Genomic DNA, 25,888 nt, shown 5'->3' on the forward strand with positions numbered 1-25,888 from the left:
GATTTTTTCCACAGCATTTTTCATATTTCACAAGCTCAAGGGGGGGGATTTAAACCCCGTAACCCCCCTTGCGTACGCCACTGTTTACCACTATTACTCTCTTTACGTGTGTATGTTAAAACGTTACATCCCACTAAATACTTTCAAGTGGCACCAAACCTTTTTGATATTCAATTAAGAGCAAAGAGAAATTTTCCATTGGTCACATCCGTTACATGTCACGTGCAGTGCCTGAAGTGGAAAATGTTAGCTGGGCGGATGATTGGTCGAGTCTTAGAGTTAGCTGAGGGTATGCTCCTATGGTTTAACATGGTGACAATGAAACTACTGGAGGGATACTTTGCGAAAATTTGCTAGCTGAAGAATACATTCGCACCCTCACTTCGAGCCATAGGTGCTGACTCCATGGGGCTTGGGGGGGGGGGGGGGGGGCTCGAGCCCCCTTCCCCAATGTGAACGATGTGGGGCCAGAGCCCCCAAATAATTTTGCTTTAGAGGATCTAATGTATTATTTTGCTTCTCTTTAAAGTTTACTCTGAATTGTGCCACATGAACTTAACTTTAAATACACATTTGATATGTTGTAGACCATCAATTTGGGGGTCTGAGACCGCTAAACCATCAACTTTGGGGGGGCTATGACCAGAGACAGCAAAACACATGACTTATTACTATATACTAAGTATGTAATTATGAGTATTGTTAAAATTTTTACTAAAAAGAGTTTCCAAAGACAATGTGCATGAACTAGGAGAGTGGATGGGACATTCGGGCTACAAATGGCTCTCACATGACATTCAGAACGAGATCATTGATATATTAGGGAGATCTGTTTTACGCTCCGTGGTAGCAGATATTAAAAGTCCGGAATATTTTGCTATTATGGTTGACGAAACTTGTGACATCCATCCGTGGACAATTAATATTCTGCATTAGAACTGTGAATAAAAATTTTGATATTTTTAAGGAATTCGTGGGCTTTTATGAGATTCCTAACTCTGAGGCCAAAACTTAAAAAAGGGAGAGAATGAATCATTCATTAATTTATTTCAGTGATCAGAGCCCCCCAATAATTTTGACAAGTCGGTGCCCCTGCTTCGAGCACTGGTTACAAGTTATTTCGATTTTTAGCTACACTGGGACAAGGTAGTTTATTTTTTTAACACTTCAAAGGGGGAAAATTCAGTAGGAGTTGGAGCCTAGGGGGCAATTGTCCCCTTGACGCAATAGCAAGTATATCCTTGTAACAAGTTGTGGATTCTACATCCATGTTCTGTAACAAAGGAGATCATATGTGAATTAAATGTCATTATTATTCTGAGGATTTTGTGAAGATCATCTCTCTTCCATTTAGGAGTTTTCTGTAGAACCAGTATTTCTTTTCTTGTGTGCTACAAGGAAGAAAACTATCTATGCAGATTGAAGAATAGTTCTAATCGGACTAATAGTGGCAAGGTTTTTTTAAAACTGTCATATCTACCAAATGTTTCCTTGTGTATATTTATGACTTAGGCCAGGGGATCATCCCATCCATCAGGAGGTCACAACCAGCTGTGATTCCTCATTAGATATTCCACAATTCCTCCTTCTATGGCATCTTGGAAGTAATATAATGAATGTACAAAGAAGAAACGGCAAGATCTTACAATCACAGTTTGGCCATTGTCTATTATCTAGATTATCTATATGTTTCTGCTCAAATTAACATAAGATAGTCAATTATACTTTTACCTTTGGACCAATCATTCCATCACTTTCAAGTGTGTACTTATTGTAAGCAAAGGCAAGAGGCTGTGGTTTGTCAATCAGTAGCTTTTTCTCATCATGACTCACTTTCACAGTCAGTTCCAAGGATTGAACAAAAATAACCTCTCCGATCATATAAATCTTCTTTCTATCTTTGAGATCTAGAATGCAGATAGAGAACCATTTACATAAAATATAAAATAAAAAGATGTACGTAATTCAAAAATTGATATTCAGGGTGTACAAAAAAAGTCAATATTATAAAACTGTTTAAAAATGTATCATTTTAAATATAACTTTTCAGGCTAATGTGATAAGCATGACAAACATACGTCCACATGTTTTATAGCACGTAGGTGTAACCTTGTTTTATGAAAATTAGGAGCGATCATGTATTAGTACTACATTTTGTAGCATCCTGCTTGTTCTTCATTTTTGCATATCTCATCACCTCTCAAAAAGTAAATCATATTGGTGAGTTCAAGAATAAAGTCCAACTTTGTCTAGAATAATAACATATACCTCCTTGGTCTACATTTTAATTAATCTCTCCTATATTATACTTAATTACAATCACAACCACCAATAGCTGTAAGACTTTCGGAAACATTAACTAAGCATAATGGAATTTGACTTTATGTGTAGTTAAATTGAAATTTTACTTAGCATCATATGGAAAATAGTTAATTAATTTTTTACCTTGTTCTTTTGAGCCTACATTTAAGAAGACTTTCCCAGTTGGATTTGCACCTTCAATTAAACCAACTCTGCGAAAACCTCTTCCGACAAATGGGATTAATTTGTTTGTTTTCTCATCAGTGACAGAAACCTGCAAGAATTACAGTATGACTGACAACAATAGTACACAACCTTACTGAAATCTATTTGAAAAAAAAAAGATGACATAAATGAGACTGGGCAAGCAGGGTTGTGAGAAATATTTACCGCAATTGGTAGGTTTTTCTAATAACAATTTGGCTTCCCTGATGGTGCAGTTGTAACATTGTCACCCTGCAATCAAGGGATCCTGGCTTCAATACCCAGTGGAGGTACATAGTGGTTCGGATTCTACTTTAAACTATAGGTCCAGTTTCGAATAGCCTATATGTGCATAAAGTGGACTTAAAGCTCAAATAAGAAAAATTAATAACAATTCAGAAAAAGGTCAAAATTGGTTATATAATCTCAATGACTATAAGTTTTAACTACTGACCCTCAACAAGTCTCCAGTTCCAGAAGGTATAGTCATTATATACATTTACAGCAAGTGTGTACACACACACACATACACACACAAATTTCAGGGGATACGAGCTTTAATATGTAATTCAGCTTGGAAATCCAGATTATGTACTAATTGATTTGCTGTCAGGGCGGACTTGAAGGCTGCACCAACTTTATTTTTTTCCATTTTGTTCTAGTAAGGTAACTGGAATTTGTGCTTTACGAAACTTATTACCCAAGCTACCACCTGCCAATTTACCAATATTTTGGCCCACACCTTCAATTGATTGATTGATTGAGTTGGTGTTTTAAGTCCACTTTATGCACAGTAAGGCTAATTGGAACTGGACCTACAGTCTAAAGTGAGATCCAAACTACTCTGTGCCTCCACCAGGTATCGAACCCAGAACACCTGGATTACAAGGCGATGACACCACCACTGTGCCATCGGAAGGCCCCACACCTTCAATTATGACAATAAATGGCCCGGAAGAGTCTGGGTCGTATCTGTATGTTGGGGGCATGTATTGTTCTGGATTCGATCCAAGTGGGATGTTATCCGGTGGATCAGTATCTGTGGCTTCTATAGGGCACTTTCCAGTGCCTTTTTCTGTGGGATTAGTCATATTTATATCCTGTTCAAAAAGAGAATTCAGTGGTGTCCAAGGGGACCCTACACTTGACTCTGCAAGTTCGAGTTAAATCCCCCTAAGTGTTGGTTCATTTTTGAAACACCAAAGTCAATGCAGGGCAGCTCGTGTATGTTTGTGTGTCCCCTTTTCTATGTGTAGAAGCAATTAACACACTATGAAATAACTGGGTAACAATTCACACTGAACCTCTCGAGCTTATTGCTATACACTTTCGTAAGAGTAATATTGCTATTATCCAAACGATTTCAAGGTACTTACGCAAATTTCTCTTCATTTATTTTTTTAGTCATCCGTGGATGCATGGGCGTAGCTTGGGACCTATTTTTTTGGGGGGGGGGGGTAGAATTTGTAATGATCATTACTGGATCCTTTTTATGTTATATGTTTATTAAGTAATTTAATTACACTGGCCGGTTTTTAGTTTCATATCTTTTGGTGATATTAGTGGCATTTATAATAATGTGTGCACAACTTTTGTGTATGTCTATGTATTTTTGTACTGGCTTTTTTTAAATTCTTGGCCTTTGCGGTTGGCGGATGTGTTTCCAGTAACGGGTTAGGTCATTAGCGAGCCCAGAGGCGCAACAACGAATTATTGTTTGGGGGAGGCAAGTACCAAGATAAACATACCAATAATAATAATAATAATAATAATAATAATAATAATAATAATAATGTTGAAAATAATGTTAATAATAATGTTATTATACCATTATTATCATTGTTATTATTGATTTGCTTTATTTTACTGCGCTTCATGTGCCACTTTTGGCTAATTTGCGAAGATGGGGATGAGTGATGGCAAGATGAAAATGATGAATGGATACTTGCAAACATCCATGCCCAAGCCGGAATTTGAACCAAGGACCAACATTATTATTACTATTAGTAGTGGTAGTATCGAAGTCTTTATTTTCCTCATAAATTACGCGAAAATGGGGTAGAAGTTTGTGCTAAATCATTTTTGTTCGAACAAACTAATTGAATTTTTATTTTAACACATTAAATTTCACATTAATAACGGAAAACAAGCACATACACTATTTTTGAAAGACAGAAAATGCTTGAAAAATGCATTCCACGTATAATTTTACATTAACATAACTTTCATGCACGATATATGTTTCACATATATGCAACGTGGAGTGACTTGGACACAAAAATGTGTACATATTCTAAGTTTCTTTAATAAATATTATATACAGCATATAGGCAATTATTTAAATACATTAAACAACAAATTCATCCATCTATATATATATATGGCCACGGTGGCTCAGTCGGTAACGCAACTGACTACCATGCTAAAGGTTCCGGGTTCGAACCCCCGGCCTGTTCAAATCCAGGAACTTTTCTAACGATGGAAGCTGCCCCGGCACCCACCCAGCGTCGAATAACATGGGAACCTGGGGGTTCCTCATAACAATTTTTATGCATTTAAAAGAATATCAATTAAGACAAGTCTTATTTCTGTGTCTGGTGATTTTCAATGCATCAGAGTGAATGAAAAGCAAATTACGAGCGAAGCGAGGAAGAAAATTTTTGGATCCAATTTCTTTGCAGGCTGAAATCAATATCAGCCTAATTGAATAGGGTGCAAATAATTTCACGGAACGCCATGGCATTACATCATTTACAACTTTTGTGCCTCCCCAATGGTGCAGTGGTAATATCATCACCTTGTGATCAAGGGGTCCCTGGTTCGATACCCGGTGGAGGCACATAGTGGTTTGGAACACACTTTAACCTATACGTCCAGTCTGAAAATTAGTCTTTCTGTGCATAAAGTAGACTTAAAAAAAACACAAATCAATCAATCAATTTCACAACTATTTCATTTAGAACATTCGGCACCCAGGGCTGTCTCCCGCCATCTCCTAGCTACGGTCCTGAACCTTTCGAGCGAAGCGAGCAAATAAAATTTTATGAAAAGTATTATTATTTGCACAAAATTTGAAGTTGTGGGCGGTAATTGTCCGCTAGACTTATTTCCAACTAAGGTTTGAGGGGTGGGGTTGCACCATTGAGCGGGACCTATAAATAGGAAGGGGAGGGAGCAGTGGCTCTGGCTCACCCAACAGGTCGCTAGGTGCCGGGGCTTGCCCTGAGTTGATATTTTCCTGGAGATGAGGCCTGCTCAAAAAAAGGGGGTGGGGAGTTTTATAAGCAGTGGCTCTCAGATGTTTGGCGGAGTACAGCAATGTAAGAGGTACCTTCTTCTCCAAGGGGAGCAGCTGGGAGAACTTTCATTTACTATGTGAACCGACGGGGATTTTAACTTTCTTTTAATACACACACTTGGTCTTCACATTATTTCAATAGTTTATTTCATGTGGGAGACCGGGTACACACACAAACACACACACACACACACATACCTTCGGCCACCTTTTTGGTACTGAAGGGTTATTTTTTTTACTCGTGAAGCCGGTGGCTACACGAGTCTACACACTCTCTTTGGGACGGGGGGACAGGGTACACTGAGATGGGGATTTTGTGAATAACAGCCTAGTTTTGACTTCTGTAAATAAGATAATATGAATAAACCTCCGTATATCAAAAGGGAAATGAGCGAGAAATACCTGTCTATTGCCAATAGTTTCTGCTATATTTCCACAGAACTTCAGATACTATATATTTGTTGAACCTGGACAAGGTTATAAAATGTATGGGAGTGTATGTTGTAGGTGCGAGGTGTGAATCGCATAAATATTACAACATACACACTATACAATCTTTAAAAAAGAACTATCCCATAAAAACAGCATCGAGGACTATTTCGCTAAATAACTTTACATATGCGAATTCATAAAAAATACTTATTACTTTGCTCCTTAGGTCCCAAAAGTTAACAAAAGTAATTTTTAATAAACCTGAAAATTTTGGGGAAAGGGCCAGGTGTCCTTCTTGTCGCCGCCAATTTACGCCCATGTGATTATGTATAAGAAAGAGATGTCACTTCAGTGGCTGAGAATGTTTGATGCAGTCAGTGGAAAATTGCCATTGTTATAGACTAACCGAAACTCCCCAAAATTTCCACAATTTATATTCCTTTTAGGACAGAGAAACCAGCTAATAGTAAAGTTCAAGAGAATACACGACCAGGTGCGGATCAACAGGGAAGGGGGGGCGATAGGGGCCTGCCCTGATGATGGATTTTTGGGAGATATAATAATGATTGATATTACAAATAATTTAAGTGCTGCATGTATGTCTTTAAGTTAGATTTCCCTTATTAACAAGGTAAACGTGATTTTCCACAACAGGAGCTTCGTTACTCCCTGTTGTAGTGCAATTTTGATTTCCTTCCCTCTGGTACTGACCAGGAGGAGAAAAAAAAAAAAAAAACATTTCAGTCAACACCGAAAAGTCGCAGTCTTCGCTGGACATGCACGGTAATATGATATAGACCGTGTTAAAAATGTAAACATAAACATTAGTGAGGTCTTGCCCGGTCCCCCCGGAACTTCCGGTTTAGGCCAATTACCGATGTTGCCAATGCACATTCATACGAAGTAAGATATGGGCGCTTGTTTTCATCAGTTGTGGGATGATAGTCAAGAAAGGTATTTGTTGAAGTTCTACCATGGAGTGGATGTCTAGAATCCGTCGGATGATTAACTGCAGAGCAGATTATTAAAATGTGATGTGTCTTTGTGGCCGCCAGTTGTATAGCATACATACAAGTATCTCATGTACACACACACGACGAACTCAAAACGTACGAAAATTTAGATATATTCAATTATTTTGTAAATGGAAAACTGAGGGAAAGATAATTCTATAAAACTAGTGATATTATTGTATTATAGAGTATGCTTAAGTGAATCTTTGCCAACAAATCTGCAGAACTAATGAAATGACACATAACAAATGCTAGTAAATATATGTGCTTTCAACGTCGCCTTTCCGCCTGAGGGATTTAGGGAAAACCTATGATATGGCATGCCACTTTCACTTGCATTAATTTACTTCAAACAACAAGGGAGTTTTCAGATTGAAGCGACAAGCGATATCGAGATTTTGCACAGAAGCATTCGATCTAAAGCAAACCATTCACCAGTCACGCTTGCGCAAATAACAGGCCGGGGCAACACAATGCACGGTATTGATAAAACGGCCCAGTCCGAGCGACAAGCGACGCCTGCAATTTGTCGTGTCGCTTTAATTCGGAAGGTGTTGTTTATTTTTGAATGTTGGTTTCCAAGAGACACGTATCTTTGCAGTCTGAAAGCTTCCATTCAAACCAATTCATTGCGAGAAAATGCACGTGTCGCTTGGACTGGACTGTTGTTTTCTCAGTACCATGCATCGTGCCGCCTCAGTCTGTTGTATACTCGTATGCAAGGTGAATTGTTTCCTTTAGAGTAAAGGGGCTGTTAATTGTCGCCTCGGGGTGTAATCTCTGTGCCACTTAAAAGTGAATCCTCAGTGATCAATGAAATTTTTAACTGAATCGACACGACAAGCTGCACGTATCGCTCAGATTCCCAATGGCATGTACTGTGCCGCTTGAGACTTGATTTGCCATTAGCTGTAAATGCTTACTTATAGACTAAATAGGCCTGTGTCGCTTGTCACTTCGGTACGAACCACTGCTGTCGCGTGTCACTTCGGTTTAAAAGTCACTAAGAGGTGTGCTTTTCACCTCAACACAATACGCAGATAAACCATCAACATGCTTGTAACAAAATGCAAGTCGTACAAATCATTCCGGGTACCAATCCTTTCTTCGTTCTGCTTGTATCAACAAGTTTCATCTCTCTACGTCCTTCGGAAACCTACGAAGTGTTACATAACTCAAAAAATTTGTTCCCGATTGAACTGTGCAACCATGTGCTACACAGTTGACACCATATTTCCTTTTAAAAGAATCTCCACTTTGCCCTTTCATATCAACGTCCATAGCACGGTAACCGGATGTTCGAGGGGGACCAGACAAGTGCGCATGCTCCGCAGTAGCTCCGCCTTTAACACCGTCTATACACGTCGGACTTGAAGGTGGGTCCAGCAGCCGGTGTCACAGTGTAGAACGGCCCCCATGGCAAATGTTCCCCCGGAAAAAGTAAAATGTCCCCCTGGAAATAATACAATAGATTAAGGCCGTGTCCGAAAGGTGCAAGACCCTACTTGAAGCAAGCATACTTCGAGAATGGTCTCGCAGTGCAGTCTTGAAGTCGTGGCCGGGAGGGAAAGACTTTTCGAACTGCAATTCGACTGCAGTGCCAAATACGATTAGTAGATATAACAGAGGACACATCGGTTTTCCATGTTTTAAACACTTGTTTTTCATCACAGAAATCACATAGCATTTGGAAATGCTCTAATACATACATTTCCACACATTAGAAGAACTGCAACAAACAACTTGCTGGCTTTCTACCTCCGCGATTTCAAACAAATGAACAAAAAGTCCACTTGTCACGTGACCGAGCCTCCAACTTCATTTGCTCTGCCTCGTAGTGTCGATTCCTCGTGAACGTGACGCTTTCGAACTGTACTAAGTGACGTCACTTCCGTCAAGACCATACTTCAAGTATGTACTTTGTACCTTTCGAACAGAGCCTAAGTCTATTATAAACTTTCCCCCCTCATGGTAGAATTTCCCCCTTCAATAAACACAAAGGGGGGACGAAACACAATGGGCCCGAATTATTGTATATCTCCCCCCGGAAATTCTACCATAGCCGACCTATGGTATTTCATTCCCCTCCAAATTCGTAGATACGCTTTTCTATTGGTAGGGGGGGACGTTTCACATCAGTGTACTTTATATCAGGGTGGGGAGAGCTTCAAACGGCAGCAAAGGCCACTTCTCTTTTGTCAGCTATATGCAATGTTGAATTCTTAACAACATTGATTGTTTTGGATGATGTGCTCAGCATAAGGCTTCCAATGAGCAGGCTTTGTCAAAAGAAGACCGTGAACATGAACGAAGCTGCAAATTTTGTTAAGGACATTCTTAATGTTCTTGAGGATCGACGCCATTCGGCGAACCAGGAGTTTCGTGTTCTCTTTAGAGTTATGGTCGATACTTGCAAATTATTGGACATCGATGTCAGAATTTCTCGTGTTGCCAGAAGACAGATCCATTGCAGCAACCCATCCTGCTCTCTTCCTGAAGACTACTTCGCATGGCAATTTACACCCCACTTTTGGAAAATATAACTGAAGATCTACGATCTTGATTCTCTTAGTCTAGAGTAGACGCATACAAACTTGCAGTTATCCTTCCCTCCAGCCAGAGAAAATCTGAAGAGACACAGGTGGTTTGTTTGGTATGTCTGAACCCGTGTTCCATCGTCTTCTCTCTGCTGAATTGCAAGCATGACAGAGGAAAATTGAGCGCGAATTTACAGATGCATATCTAATTGATTTGTATAATAATTGGCACAAGGATGTTTTCCCGATTATTAATAGACTATATGAAATCTTTCTTACTCTCCCAATTAGCGTAGCGACAGCCGAACAATCTTTCTCAGCTCTCAGGTGCTTAAAATCTTTGATAAGGTCGACGATGGGTCAGGAAAGATTAAGAGGATTGGCTCTTTTATATACTCATCGTGATGTTGCTCTTGACCCCCAGGAAATAATAACGCGCTTCTCCCAAAAGAAACCATGCCGCCTTGACTTCCTAAAACTATAGAAGTTACCTCTTATCCTTCGATAAGTTATCGTGTGGAAATGGTGTACTTATAACGACTTTGTCAGTATAATTCAAACTCAGTATCAGCACAATAGGTAGCTATGGTGCTATATTGAAAAGGAAATTTAAATTTACATATACTGATAACTTTATAATTATTATATTGATAAAAAAAAAAAAAAACTAGAAACAACAAAAATTACAATAGCATCATATTATGCATATGTTTACAAGAACATTTATAAGATATCAATGCTATACATAAAAAAAATATATCTTTGTTATCTCCTTCCAGGATAAAGCAAGTATTTGTATCTACAATTCTGAGCTTCAGTTTTCGAAATTCATCATCTGATCAAATCACCTCCAAACGTAGAACATATAAGTGTCACTCTATGCGACCTTCCTCAAAGCACTCATTTGAGGAACTGTAACATTTACAAGCCTGCCCGTTAAGGAAGATGAAAACAGATACCTATTCACTGCTTCCAATTCAACATGGCATCTATTATACATATCAGTGTCATTCCACAACTTTCGAATCTTTATAAGATTATATAATATTCAAAGTTCATTCGAGTCATAAAAGGCTTCTATATAACTTAAACATCCAAGTTATAATAACATTGCCCAGTTTAATGCTTTAAGAGCAACAATTATTGTACAAATATATCACCATTCCATATTGCTAAATCTGAACTTATCTGTTTCTTTTTTTTTAATTTCAATAAATTTAATTATAAAATTGAATGTATCATATCTTTCTTGTCTGAAAGAACACATATGATTTAAAATATTTGTTTTTCATTTTGTCAGTCAAAAATAACTGTTATGAATATGAATTCAACATATTGCACAATTTGATAATTTTGTCATGATATACAAATTGGCTTTTTTAAACATCATATTTAATGGAATAGGTTTAAGTAGTAATTTCAGACATTTAATTGTATTATTTGAATAAAATTTTGAGCAATCATGTGACTAAATTATTATAAATATTGCACAAATGTGGAACTTTGGACTTAGCCTAACTATTTTCATATGTTGTTATGACAATGTATTATTTTTATTGTCATACTGGCGCTCAACAAGGGACGAACCCACAACAGAATTGAGCACTACTGAGACTTTTAAACATATAATAATTAATATAATGCCTCTATATTTACAAACTGTTTACATGTTTAGCATTATAATCAATTGAGTATAACTGAATATTTGTTTTCTAACAATACAACAAGAACTTGTTCATCATGAACCAATACAGTGCAACTATGCATAATGAATTTTTAGTACATAATAATATTGAAAAAATGAAATTCAAGTTCGACACACCAACAATTATTATCTAGTGAAGTACCACATGAACCAATTTTACATAAACAATGTACCTACATAACATTATTATTTATTATCAACCCATGAAGCACCATTCAGAACTTCATTCTCAACCTGAGAGCATAATTTCTATATTAATCTTTATTTAGCCAAAAAATATATTAATAATAATTTTCTACATGTAGAGTAAGTAACCTCTGATCCAACTAAGTTTTCTCATTGGGAATTCATCCATTTATCTGGTAAGATCAGCTAACAAGACAAAAATCTAAGTCCCTGCATCAAGAAGCAAACATCCTCAGATTTACGGAGTGCTGAATATAAGATTTTTTACATCACAAATGAATTCATGCAAGAAATGTATAAATTATGATGTGCGCACAAAAATTATAAATCATAAATAATTGTTGTTACTGAACTCGCAGCGTCACGGCTCGAACTTACTATTCAGCCCTTTGTGAACACATTTTGGAGCCGTAATGCATTCTAGCATTTTTAAAGGAAAAAACTACTTGACTGAAGCTTGGATCAACACGTGAATCACTTTGCTCTTTGTCAAGTTCATTCCTATTTGAGCCTACGATTCAATTCTTGGAATCTTTGTGCTCTAGTAAATATTTTTCAAGCCAAAGCTAAATCTTAGCATTCAAAATTATTATGCACATGCCATCACATTATATTATACATTTTTTGCACTCCAAAATACAAATAACAAAGAATATTTGTTATATCAAATTTTTCCACCGTTCAACACAACTAAGGATCAAGAAATATGAATGAGGACCAATGTCGGATCATGAAGATCAACTTAAGGCAAACTTTACAGAGGAATACTTCACACCTGAACTAATGTTTCTGACTCAAGAAAAGAAGCACGAAAAGTGACAAAATTTTGACATTAACAGCCGACAATAGAAAAATCATGCAAGATAATATATTATTTCCCCTCTCTTGTAAATTTGATAATTGGAGTTATATCCCTCTGGTTCTCGCACAATGACAGCAACATTATGACTGAAATGAAAGTTAGGTAACAAAAAAAAAAAATATCTTTCTAATTTATTTATTGAAATTTCCAGTACAGCAGAAGCCATTTTAAACCAGAAAGAAACAACAGTAAAACAATAGACTAAGATTAAAAACACAAAAGAAAGCATAACATAAAATAAACAAGCCAAAACAGTACCAAGGTAAATAGGTCAGTTTCACAACTGGATGGAGAGGAAAAAGCTGAGAACACTGTCGATCTTGGAGGTATGAGAATGGGCAGCCATGTTCCAGATTGGTGAACAATATTCTAGAATGGCGGACACAAATGTCTTGAAGTAAATGGAAAGTGCTTTCGGGTTATTGATTTCGGTGAATCTGTAAAGTAGGCCTAGAATATGCATTGCCTTTTTTGTGATGGTTGATATGTGATTATCGAAATTTAGTTTTGAATCTATGAGGATACCTAGATCTCGGTGTTGTGCTTCTTTTACTAGAGGGAGGTCGGTGAGTGTATAATTACCTTCAATAGGGTTTTGTTTCAATGAAATTGTTATGTAAGAGCATTTAGAAGGGTTAATTACTTTTTATTTTGTATTTTTGTTAATAGCATTGCTTTTCTTCAACTTTTGGCTAATCGTGACAATGAGGATGAGTGATGAAGAGACATTCACAAATAACACTTACACCTAAGTCGAGACTCAAACTAAAGAACTTCTGTGGAAATGGAAAGTCGACAACTTAACATGTTTGACCACCAAACTGGCAATTAATTATAGCTTTCCACGACACATTAAAAAAGAAAAAAAAGACACAAGAATTTTCATTTTCACGGAAGGACAGGATTCTTTTCGTTGTAAGGTATTTCAAGAACAGATTGTCTAACAATTTTAGTTGCTAGTTACTGCAAACTTTGAAATCAATGTTAAAATAGCCAATGAATTTGTATAATAAGCAAGTGTTAAGATTGATAGAGCAGATTAAATCTATATTTGGCGAATACAGTCAAATCTCTATATTGGTAAAATTGCCGATCCAATATTTCTATGAGCAGGTGGTAATTTACTGCAAAAATTAAGCAACTTATGAATATAAGTGCATAATAATACACCTTGTTCTTTTAAAAATAAATGTCTAAGTATACAGTTCCCTTTTCTATGACAGTCATCTGGTTACACACTTAAGAAAGTGGATATGCCACAAAGAAAATTTGTAGTTTTATATCAGATCATACTTCATTGGTACAGTGTAAGTTAAAATTTAATACAAGGTGGTATCAAAAAGTTTCAAGACTAGTTCTGTAACATGCCAACAGATGGCAACACAAAGCTGCACAGACCTTCATAAGTCAGTGTGCCAAGAGACAACATCCTGTGCACATCGGGAGCTGTGCAACTGGTGCTATTCTAACCACGTGTGTTACCACATCTGCGATTTCATCATGCACAGCAAGTTAGATCTCTCGTCATCTACCAGTGAAGTTCTTCCGCTCTTGAAGCGCACATGCCACTCAAAACATCTCTAACGACTCATTGCAGCATCGCCGTAAATGTGTGTAATCATGCAAACCATCTCTGTGGCAGATTTGCCCAGTTTCACGCAGAATTTCATGTTTGCTCTGTTCTAACTTGCTGTCTATGATGAAATCGCAGCTGTGGTAACACACAGAATAGCACCATTTGCACAGCTCCCAATGTACATACGACAATGTCTCTTGGCACACTGACTCATGAAGGTCGGTGCTCCCTGTGATGACTGTGCATGCAGCCTTATGCTGCCATCTGTTGGCATGCTACAGAACTAGTCTCGAAATAAAACATTAACATACTGACCAAGGCAGAATTTATAGTATAAAAAATATATATACACTAAAAAGGTAACATTTAACAATCTATTGTGAATATTCATCTGAAGAAGACCCTGTTAGAGGGTGGAAACGTTACCTTTTTAGTGTATATATATCTTTTATACCATAAATTCTGCCTTGGTCAGTATTTTAATGTTTTATTAACATGGAAGCAAGGCTTAACAGAGTTACCATTAGCCTTGAAACTTTTTGATATCACCTTGTATTTATCTACGCAGATTTTGTAAAGACCTCAGTTTCTATTTCTAAGGCAAAACCCACAGTAGTCACTGAGGTATTAATATTTGTCATTTAATATCACATCACTAGAATACTTGTTATTGTATCTACACATTTCTACTGATATTTTATTAGTAGAACTAGGATTTTCATGACACAAAAATGCACTTACAACCTAAACGTTGCATAATGCATTAAAACATTAAAAAAATATGCCCCAACATTACAAATTAATTAATAGTGTTTTAATGTCCCTGCATGGAGTGGCTCTGGGGTTCACCCAGCACCTAATAAATGGGTAACTGGAGACAACCTGGGGGAAGGGAGGGGGAGATAAAGGCAGCCAGAGTGTGGTGCTCATAAAGTCACCTCCACAAATAATTGAGATTGTAATGTGTGGGGCATTACCTCCACATCTCGTCATATATATTCACTACATGTTATGATGAACAGAAAGTAGATTTACCTTTTTACCTATGACTTATTTCATGGGCCAAACTATTTATATAAGAATGAAAACCAGAACAGAAAAAGTATAAAGTATGAAATTTGAACGCCTATTTATATTATTCCAACAAAAAAATATATAAATATACCTTGCAAGATCTAAAATATGCTGAATTTTACCAAAAAATTGTTAAAATATGCTCAATCAGATGGAAATTAGACATGGCCAAATCCAGATAATCTATATATCCAAATTGTATGGATTATCCAGATATCCGATATTCAGATTATCTGAAATGTCTGGATATCCTAATGTGTGCAGTATCTGGACAGTTTTTAATTTATCCATTTTATGGGCTCTCCACATATTCTATTATTTGCTATTTTCATATTTCATTGTACGAATTTTCTACAAATCCTTCATCAAATTGGATACCCAAATTATTCACATATTCGTACTATCTGGAGATTCAGATTATTCAGATATCAGAATTATCTGGATATTTGGGTGTAGGAGAATTTCATCAGGTTGATAACACACAGTTGCATTCCTTCATGGCATGGTGCATAACACAGGGGAGCACATTACCTTTTTTTTTAATTTGGAATATCCATTGCATCCGAAATGGATAGAGGATAATTTGAAATCCGGATATCTGTTGCATCCGAAATAGATAGAGGATAATTTGAAATCTGGATATCCATTACATCCAAAATGGATAGAGGATAATTTGAAATCTGGAAATCAGTTATCTGGACTTTGTGGCCATCTCCAATAGAGATAGTCAAATATACATACATATGTATTAATAAAGCATCTTCATTTGATTGCTTTTCATAACATGAATTTATATATATATAACACTTAAAATTCCAGGTCAGTTAATCCATACTACTCACATTGAAAACAATTTTTTAAAAAAACTATGTTCTAGTAGGGATGGGCTGATATGAAATTTTGGCCGATACCGATAAAAAATTTACCGACACCGATAACTGATATTCTACCGATCCAATATAAACTTAGAAATGGTCCTTGAAGAACCTGAAATGTTAATTGATCTCCTTAATAAATGTGTTTCAAGGTGACTGAAGTGCAAATGAAGTTGAATATTTAGATATTAACTATTTTAGAAAGAAGGGCATGGATATTATCCATAAAAATTACAACAAAATGGCAGAATTTTGCACTAAATTATAAGATATTTATCGATATATCGAACCGGTAAAATAATCAATAATTTTACCAATAAACCGATATGCTTATATCGGCCGATACCGATAGAGTACCGATTAATCGGTCCCATCCCTATGTTCTAGTAATCCTTATTTGCTCACCTGTGTCGCTCTTGCTTCATTAAGTTGATGCTGGGCCTTTTGCTGCAAGCTAAGCAGATCAGCCTGCTGTTCTTGCAGGGCCTGCAACTGAAGAAAAACAGCATAAAGAGTGCTGCATATACAAATTATGTAACAAAAAAAGGACATAAAATGCTTTAATGGACTAACAAATAAATCTTAAGTCTTTATGTTTACTTCCTAATCAAATGAATGAGGTTTATCTCACATTTACTTCCTAATCAAATGAATGAGGTTTATTTCATAGTTGAAAAATCATTAACATTTAAAATTTTTACACAAAATTTCTATAACCAAGAAGCTTCAGTCTATAATCCTGGCGAGACAAAAACCTTCCCAATGTTGAAGTAACCTGGCGACGAATGATGAAAAGATTCTCTCGGGCTATCGACCAGGTGAGTTGGGGAAACATTCTAATCTTTCGAGAGCTAACGTCACTCTCATCTGAAACGAGTACTGTTCAAGAAGACCAGCACATCAGAGAATCCAGACACACCAGGAAATCCAGACACATTGGGAAATCTGGACACACCAGGGAATCCAAACACTCCAAGAAACCATGATGAAGGTGACATGAAGATAGCCATCCTGCCATACACCGGAAATCTCTCTGCAATTATAAGCCAAATTCTCAGGAAGCACAACATAAAAACTATTCACAAACCACCACTAAAGGTCAGAAGCCTACTACACAACCCCAAGGACGATTACGACTTAAAACACCTGGAGTTTACAGTATTATATGCAAATCCAGTAAAGCATACATTGGGCAGATGGGTAGGACAAAGATGGGTAGATGCAAAGAACACCAAAGCTACATTAAGAATTTCCATCCGGAAAAGTCAGGATTAGCGGAACATTCAATCAACGAGGGCCATAGACCACATTTCAACAACACTGAAATTATAGCCAAATCTTCAAACTACTGGGACCACATCATAAAAGAAGCAATAGCTATTCATGGGGAAAAGGAGAATCTCAATCGTGACACGTGGCTCGAATTGGACCCAGCTTGGCTAGCGATAGTCGACCAGCAGCACAGATGTAGTGGACATGGTACCCAATTGGTCCATCATCTTCACCGGCAACCCCCATCCAAGAATGTATATACACCGGATTGACGCTCAGGACTGCACTTCTACCCTGAATATGAGAGTGACGTTAGCTCTCGAAAGCTTGGAATGTTTTCCACAAATCACCTGGTCGATAGCCTGAGAGAATCTTTTCATCAACCTCCCAACGTTCTTTAATTTTTTATTTTATCTAAAGTTTCAGATTCAGTACTGAATGACCATTTTATACTGAAACAGTAACAGCAGGAAAACAATAATAATAACAACAAAAAATAGAGATGGCTGTGAAAAAAAATCACATTTATATATACACACATCGTTAACAATTTTCTAAAACTTTGCTCTGGCAAGAATATGTCCACATTTGGAGGCAGGTTATTATAAGCCCGAGGAAGCCAGTAGAAAAGAGACTGCTGTAGAAGTGAGAGCCTTATAGTGGGATTGTGAAAGAACTTTATGTTGAGGGTTGACCGTATGGGGCCTTGAAGATGACATTTGTTGAACAGGAATTCAGATTTAAATTTGCCATTCATGATTCTGTGCAAAAATTTCATGTCTGCTAATTTGCAATGATTGTGTGGTGGTTGGATATTCAAGACACACATAATATCTGTTTTATGGAGGTGCCTCAGAGAAGGTATTCTGTGGTGAGCAATGGCAAGGAAAATGTTGAGGACAGAATCAATCTGGGAGATAAGGGATTTGTAAAATATGCAGATGGATGATTGGTTTTGGATTTCAGTGAATTTGTACACAACACTGAGAAGATGCAGTGTTCTTTTAGTAGTGTTTCTAATCTGCTGATTAAAGTTTAGCTTTTCGTCGATGATAACTCCAAGATCTTTTTGAGAGCAAACTTTTTAGATGGGATTGTTTTCAAGACTAGCACAACTGAGTTTGTTCCTTTTAGGGAGTTGGTGAGGCAGGAGCACTTCAGAGGGCTCAATTCAAATTTCCACGGACGACACTGCACAAGTAGTTCTGTAAGAGCTTGCTGTAAGATTAAACTATTCTGTTCTGATGAGATTTCTGTGAAGAGTTTACAGTCATGGGCAAACAGAAGTATATTTATATAGAGAGAGGACAGTCTGTCGGGGCAGATCATCCATGTAAAGAAGGAACAAAAGTGGGACCTTGGGGGACTCCAGACAAAACAGGAAGAAAGCTGGAAGAGTTGCCAGCAAGGATAACACGCTTGTAGTAAGGATAGAAATTTCCCATGGATGTTAAAACTGGATTGTAATTTATAAAGAAGGAGATTATGATTTATTTTATCGAAGGCTTTTGAAATGTCCAAATATACAATGTAAAGCTGGGAATTATTTGAAATTGATTAGTAGCATGCGAAAATAGTACTGAAAGATTGGTCAAGCAAATGCTGCCTGGAAGGAAACCAATCAGTATTTATACGAGGGGATGTGAACTTTAGGAACCTGTCTTGGACTATTTTCTCACAGACAATACAGAGAGGTGACAAAAGAGAGATTGGTCTGTAAGATTTTGTGGAACTCTTGTCTCCAGATTTATAGATTGGTACAATATTGGCACGCTTGAACAAATCTGGAAACATACCTGTATAAGAGGAACAGAGGGTGAGGCAAGGAGTTAGTAGTTTTAAGAAGAAAAATCGTTGGTATTCCATCTGGGGCTAAGGACCGGTGCAACGGCAAAGAGAGATTTTACTTCTTCAGGAGAGGTTTTAATTAAATAGTGTGTAAACTGACAGGCTTGACTTGAGGAAAAGGTTTACTGACTTTGCAGATTTTTGAATATTTTTACAAAATTCTAGGGCGGCGTCAATACCACTTTCAAGGGATATAAACATCCTTACATACAATGTGAACTGTCGATGTTTGCAAATTTTAATAATTAATAGTTGTTCAAAAAATTCATTAATATTAATATGAATTAATATTATGCCAGAATTTACTTTAAAATATCCAAGAATTATGTCAGAATATTAAAATAGCTCTTTTAATCTCAAAATCTGTTTTTCACACAAAACTGGTGCAAAATAAATGAAAATTTTAATTTTGCATAATTTCCAGGATATTTAGATTCAGTGAGTGTCATGTGGTATTTTTGTGGGCTCAAAAAATAGCCAAACTCCAGAAATATATACTAGATCCGGCCTATAAAATTCACTGACTTTTGCACTTTTTTCCATGATTTCGAAGACATTAGGACCCCTGGTAATTCTGTTTGAAGTCATCACATGGACATTTTTATCCTAACCACAAGCAACTATACCACGTGAGGCACCTAAAAGTACCACCTGAAATAGCGAACAAACCAGAAACAGTAGCGATGTGAGGTTTGCGGGAAATAATAATATCAAATGGGGCTCGTAAATCGGAGGTATGGGGTGGGTCGAAAAATATGGAGCAAAGTCATATTTTTTTTAAATGGAACTATATACAATAACATGCATAATATAAAAGAGCACACGCAGAGAAACACAACGCCGTTGGTCTCATGCATCTACTGCACATAGGAACGAAGATACGGCCATGTGAAAATATGTAAACAAACTAACAAGTGGCCCACTTGACCGTCAGTACCACGGCATGTAAGACTTCTCAGGTGCCTGACAGAACTGCCTTTACGCAGAGCAAGTTTTGATAGCAGGTCCACGAGATCGTGTTAGTTCATAGCAAGCAGTCGTAGTGGTAAGAGCGAAGATTATGGTGTTCACAAACATAGAAAAAGCGGACATCATCCTGATTTAAGGGGAATGCCAAAAGAATGCCTCAGAAGCCTACTGTGTGTACGCAGAGAGATATCCGGACAGACGACAGCCATCTCGACGTCTGTTTGGTAAGTTATTTATTAAATTAAGAGACAACGGAAGTGTAACACCACGAGCACGTGTGCGGAACAAGCCAACTACAGGTGAGGCAGGTGCAACAAATGTTCTCGCCGCTGTTGCTGTGAATCCGCATGTTAGCTCCCGTGAAATTACCAGGGATGCTGGGATGAGTCAGCGAAGTGTATTGCGCATTCTGCATACACACAAGTTTCACTCATATCATATCTCCCTCCATCAGGAACTTCACGGGAATGATTTTGTGGACCGTGTTCGGTTTTGCACATGGATGTTACGACACAACACACCCGATTAGTCACGTATCCTCTTCACTGATGAGGCAACTTTTACCAATCATGGAAATGTCAACCTAAGGAACATGCACTATTGGTCGGTGACAAATCCACATTGGCTTCGCCAAGTGGAACGCCAGCGCCCATGGAGTGTGAACGTGTGGTGTGGTATAGTGGGTGAACATCTCATTGGCCCTTTTCTTATACAAGGGACACTGAATGCTGACCGATACATACAGTTTTTACAACATGAACTGCCTGTACTATTGGAGGACATACCACTTCAGACAAGGAGGGATATGTGGTACCAACATGACGGGTGCCCAGCTCACAGTGCAAGACGCGCTACAGCATGTGTGGAAAATACATTTCCAAATCGTTGGATTGGACGTGGAGGGCCTGTCAAATGGCCGGCTCGTTCCCCAGATTTGACACCGTTAGACTTTTTCCTGTGGGGAAAGCTGAAGGACATTGTCTACCGGGATGTGCCAACAACTCCAGAGGATATGCAACACCGCATTACTGCGGCCTGTAGGGACATTCCCTACGAGATGCTACATTCTGTGCAACGATCTTTGCGTGGGTGCCTCGTTGCCTGTATCGCAGCTGACGGCCACCACTTTGAACACACACTTTGACAGGTTTTCGCTTCTTACGCAGTGGTTCTTCGACATACTGTCATGGACATTTTCATTATGCTGTAACACTATCAAATACATGGTGCTGACGATGTCTACTGTATTTTTTCTTCCTTTAACACGTTCTGTCTTCATCTTGTCCAATGGCTTCCGACATCTCATACTTGTACATGCCATGGTACTGACGGTCACGTGGGCCACTTGTTAGTTTGTTTACATATTTTCACATGGCCATATCTTCATTCCTATGTGCAGTAGATGCATGAGACCAACGGCGTTGTGTTTCTCTGCGTGTGCTCTTTTATATTATGCATGTTATTGTATATAGTTCCAATTAAAAAAATATGACTTTGCTCCAGATGCCCCATTTGTCGATATTTTTCGACCCACCGCATACCTCCGATTTACGAGCCCCATTTGATATTATTATTTCCCGCAAACCTCACATCGCTATTGTTTCTGGTTTCTTCGCTATTTCAGGTGGTACTTTTACGTGCCTCACGCAGTATAACGTAAGCTGTTAATTTTTGCTTACCTTTCTTTGAGATTCCTCTACTTTGATTCTTAGTTCATTCCTTGTAGCCGAATCAGAAGACTTCAAAACACCTGTAGACTGCAAGAAAAAAAACTGATTATGTAATACACAATGTAATAATACAAAAGAAGCAAATGAGCTCTCAGAATTTACTAAATACATATACAAAATTATGTATGAACCTTACTTTCTGGAATTAGAATAGAAACGAACACACCAAGACTTTTGTTAAAAAATATTGATTGATTGCATTGGTATTTTTAAGTCCACTTTATGCACAGTAAGCCAAATCGGGACTGGACCAACAGTTTAAAGTGGGAACCGAACAACTATATGCCTCCAGCAGGTATCAAACCTGGGACCCCTTGATTACAAGGCGACGATGATACCACTGCACCATCGGGGAGGCCCTTTTTGTTAAGAATGAGAATTAATCTGATTTTTTAGATGCATTTCCATCTGGTAGATGTCCATAGTGATGCAAATCTCACTTTAAAGTGTAGGTCCTATTTTGATTACCCTATCTGTGCAAAAAGTACACTTAAAATATTCTGATGCAAGAGAGGACGCATGGCCCTGGAATGTATACAGTTTTGTGACAAAGCAATTATGTTAACAAGAATACACATAATGTTATCACATATAGACTTGCATGATACAACTGCAAGATGTATTGTAACTTGGGCATACCATTAATATATATTTTACATTTCAATTTAAAAATTTGGATCAATTTGCTGAACATTCTGACTCAAGTTACTGTCTACAGAAACAGAGAAAAGCTGTACACATAGTAGATTTTGAATCAAATAACCAGGAATTTGAAAAGGTTTCTACATATTATGTAGTAGATTTATTGTATATGACAGGCAATTATCTGCGAAGGACTGGCCCTCATGGCATTTGCATATTACCCATTATGGCATGTGTTGCAGTTTACATTAATTCCCATGATATTTGAACTTTTCAAAAGTGTCAGGCAACATTTCTTTGTACATCTCTAGATAATTGGATTCTAAAACCCCATCTGCAATTAATCAAGTAATAACTCTTAATATTTAAGTGCAATTTTCATCTACTAGTATGTAACATTCTCTATGGAAGTACTTACTGATTCGCCTTCGCCCCGTGCAGAATTAACGACAGACATCTCAGTCTTTGAATAACCAACGGAACCCTTTGATCCTCGAGGAGTTGACCGTGGACCCTGACTTGTAGGGATTTCTTGCTGGATTTGCGAGTTCTGGAAATATACATGTTACATCATAAACTTACAACTCACTTATATTTGATCTTATAAAAAAACTGCTATACAGTTCTCATGTTCTTTCACTTCCAATTTACCAACAATAGTCAAACAAATCATACACAATGGGAATGAGTTCTCAAGTGATGTAACAAAGCATCCAATATGCAGATTCCATTGTTCTATTGAGTTTGTCTTTTAAGTCCACTTTATGCACAGTAAATATGCAGATTCCAGGGGGTGGACTTAACCGATCAATTTATTACAGCCTATCAATAAATTAGCATTTTAAAAGTAAAACTGGGATTCTGTTTTTGAAAAAAATATTATCTGATATCCATATACAAATATAGAATGTATTTTTACTGCACACAAAACTAACATTTTATGAAGGCAGGACACTTAATCACTGCACAATATGTTTTTATTCTGTAGTTAAAGTATCAACATTGACATAAAGAAGCATTACAATAACCAAAATATGGCCCTGAAACCATTCCATTTAAATTTTTCATCGCTTATTGAAAGCTAATCCTCAGAAACAGATTTCATAGCTTTGTCAGTAAATTAATAGTTATTACTAGGTATGGAAAAATGATAGAAAGAAATCACAAATTTCCAACCCTAACTAGAACTTAATTAATAATATAACATCCTGTTGAACACACACACACAAGTATTGTTTAAAGAAGGAACATATACTATATGAAAGTCACCCAATATAAAGTTAGCATGCAACACATATACAACTACAGAAAAAATATATTTTTAAAAGCAAAACTGGAAAAAAAATCTTTTTAAAAAACCAGGACAAAAATAAATGGGAGGAAAATACTACAAAAATAAAATGCAATATACTAAACAAGACGTTTATTTACATTCAACTGTGTCTTTGTGGACTGATGTGAAGAGCTATATGGAGTTCAATACTCACAGAGGAGTACGGGAGGGGTGATGCTGCAATGATATTTGTATTTTTGTTATTTAGCATAGCTTTTCTGCCACTTTTGGCTAATGACAGTGACGAGAATGAGTGATGATTAGATGAAATTGATGAAGTGACACTCACAAAGAACACGAATACCCAGGATGGGTATTTATTGTGAGATCAAAAGTCGACCACTTCACACACTCAACCACCGAGCCACCAATGCTGAAATGATGATACAGGTAAAATGCAAAGATCTCACACAAATATATACAAGGAACTGGACTTAAAAGACATGTTCTGGCTGGTTTTCCAATATACTTGGGAAAAAATGGAAGACATTCTTGTAAGATACAAAGAGTAATGCTCCTTTCATAATATGAACGATTAGGTGGCATAAAATTTACACACAAAGAAGTAAAAACATACAATAAGATACAATATTTCATACAGTACTGCAAGGAAGAGGTGGGGCAAAAAGGAAATTCCATGCCAAATGGTTAAACTACTTGAATTCAGCTATCACCTCTTGGTCCTCAAGCAACTCCTCACTATGATCATACTTCTGCAACGTAACCAAGGCACCCTCCAATTTTTGTTCGCTATCCCTCAAATCAAGGAGCATCTTCGACAGCTTATTATACTGAGCTGTATGGCGCTACAAAGAACACCAAAAGTTGTTGTAATTCAATGTATATCCAAAGGAAGATTACAACCAGCAACAATCTCTATGTTAAAGTGAAAATATTAAAACAGGTGCCTTGAAATACTAGTAATATGTTAATTAAAATAATAATAATAATAAACATTAAGAAGTCAATAAAACTAAACAAGGAAGAGAAAATTTAAAGTAATTTCCTTCTGCATAGAAATTCAGTGCAATACAATATGTGCCTTATTATACTTGACTCAGATAAATATGGAATGAAATATATACATAGAACAATAAAGTTTACATGTGTGTCAAGGACTACAAAAAACACACTCACAATCCCTCTCCCCACAAATGGTTTATTTTACTTCACTTTTCTGCCACTTTTGGCTAATCGCAAAGATGGGGATGAGTGATGATATGCTGCAATTGATGAATAGATGCTCACAACCATGGCCAGGCCAAACCGGAGATGTTTTAACTACTCTGCCACAGAGGACGGCAAGAGGGGTAACAAAATTTTCTCAACAGTTTATATATCAGTTAATAATTTTAAATAGCCGTAATTTGATACAAAATTCTTCCACTTTGTTATTATGTTTATGAAAGCAGGATTCCCACTCATTTTGGCAAAACAAATACCCTGACTTTCCCAGATTTTCCAGCCAATTTAAAAACATATATCCAGACTATTCTATGTGTTAACATGGTAATAATCAAATTTTAGTTGTTACATAGGGATGGGACCGATTAATCGGGACTATCGGAATTGGCTGATATAGGCATATCAGTGTATCGGTAAAATTACCGATTATTTTACCGATCCGATATATCGATAAATATCTGATAATTTAATGCAAAATTCTGCCATTTTGTTGTAATTTTTATGGATAATCTCCATGCCCTATTTTCTAAAAAAATAAATGTCTAAATATGCAATTTCTTTTGCACTGCAGTCACCTTGAAACACACATTTATTAAGGAGGTCAATGAATCTTTCAGGTTCTTCAATGACCATTTCTAATTTTATATCGGATCGGTAAAATATCGGTTATTGGTATCGGTCCCAGTATCCCTATTGTTACACCATACTTGCTATTCAGTTGAATGAATTTGATTCAACACTGTTTCAAGAATAAAGTACAAAAAAACATGATGAATACGGTGTATAGTGGAACCTCAATTTTAATTTTCTTTAAGGGACAAATATGAAAATAAAAAAAAAAACTTT

The 25,888-nt window shown here is 37.0% G+C and overlaps 1 protein-coding gene across 1 annotated transcript in view; it reads right to left on the minus strand.

The window, feature by feature from the left end:
* The window catches only part of LOC145982793 (uncharacterized), a 78,782-nt gene that overhangs the window by 14,467 nt on the left and 38,427 nt on the right, over positions 1-25,888 (minus strand). The window contains exons 5-10 of the mRNA XM_083116157.1: positions 24,532-24,663; positions 22,943-23,074; positions 21,832-21,909; positions 16,469-16,555; positions 2,446-2,575; positions 1,732-1,907 (exon numbers count right to left, since the gene is read on the minus strand). Of these exons, the coding sequence (XP_082972283.1) occupies positions 1,732-1,907; positions 2,446-2,575; positions 16,469-16,555; positions 21,832-21,909; positions 22,943-23,074; positions 24,532-24,663 (735 nt within the window). The remainder of the gene's footprint in view (positions 1-1,731; positions 1,908-2,445; positions 2,576-16,468; positions 16,556-21,831; positions 21,910-22,942; positions 23,075-24,531; positions 24,664-25,888) is intronic.

This window comes from Lepisma saccharinum, unplaced genomic scaffold (assembly GCF_977018435.1).
Source record: "Lepisma saccharinum unplaced genomic scaffold, izLepSacc3.1 HAP1_SCAFFOLD_422, whole genome shotgun sequence".
NCBI lineage: Eukaryota > Metazoa > Arthropoda > Insecta > Zygentoma > Lepismatidae > Lepisma > Lepisma saccharinum.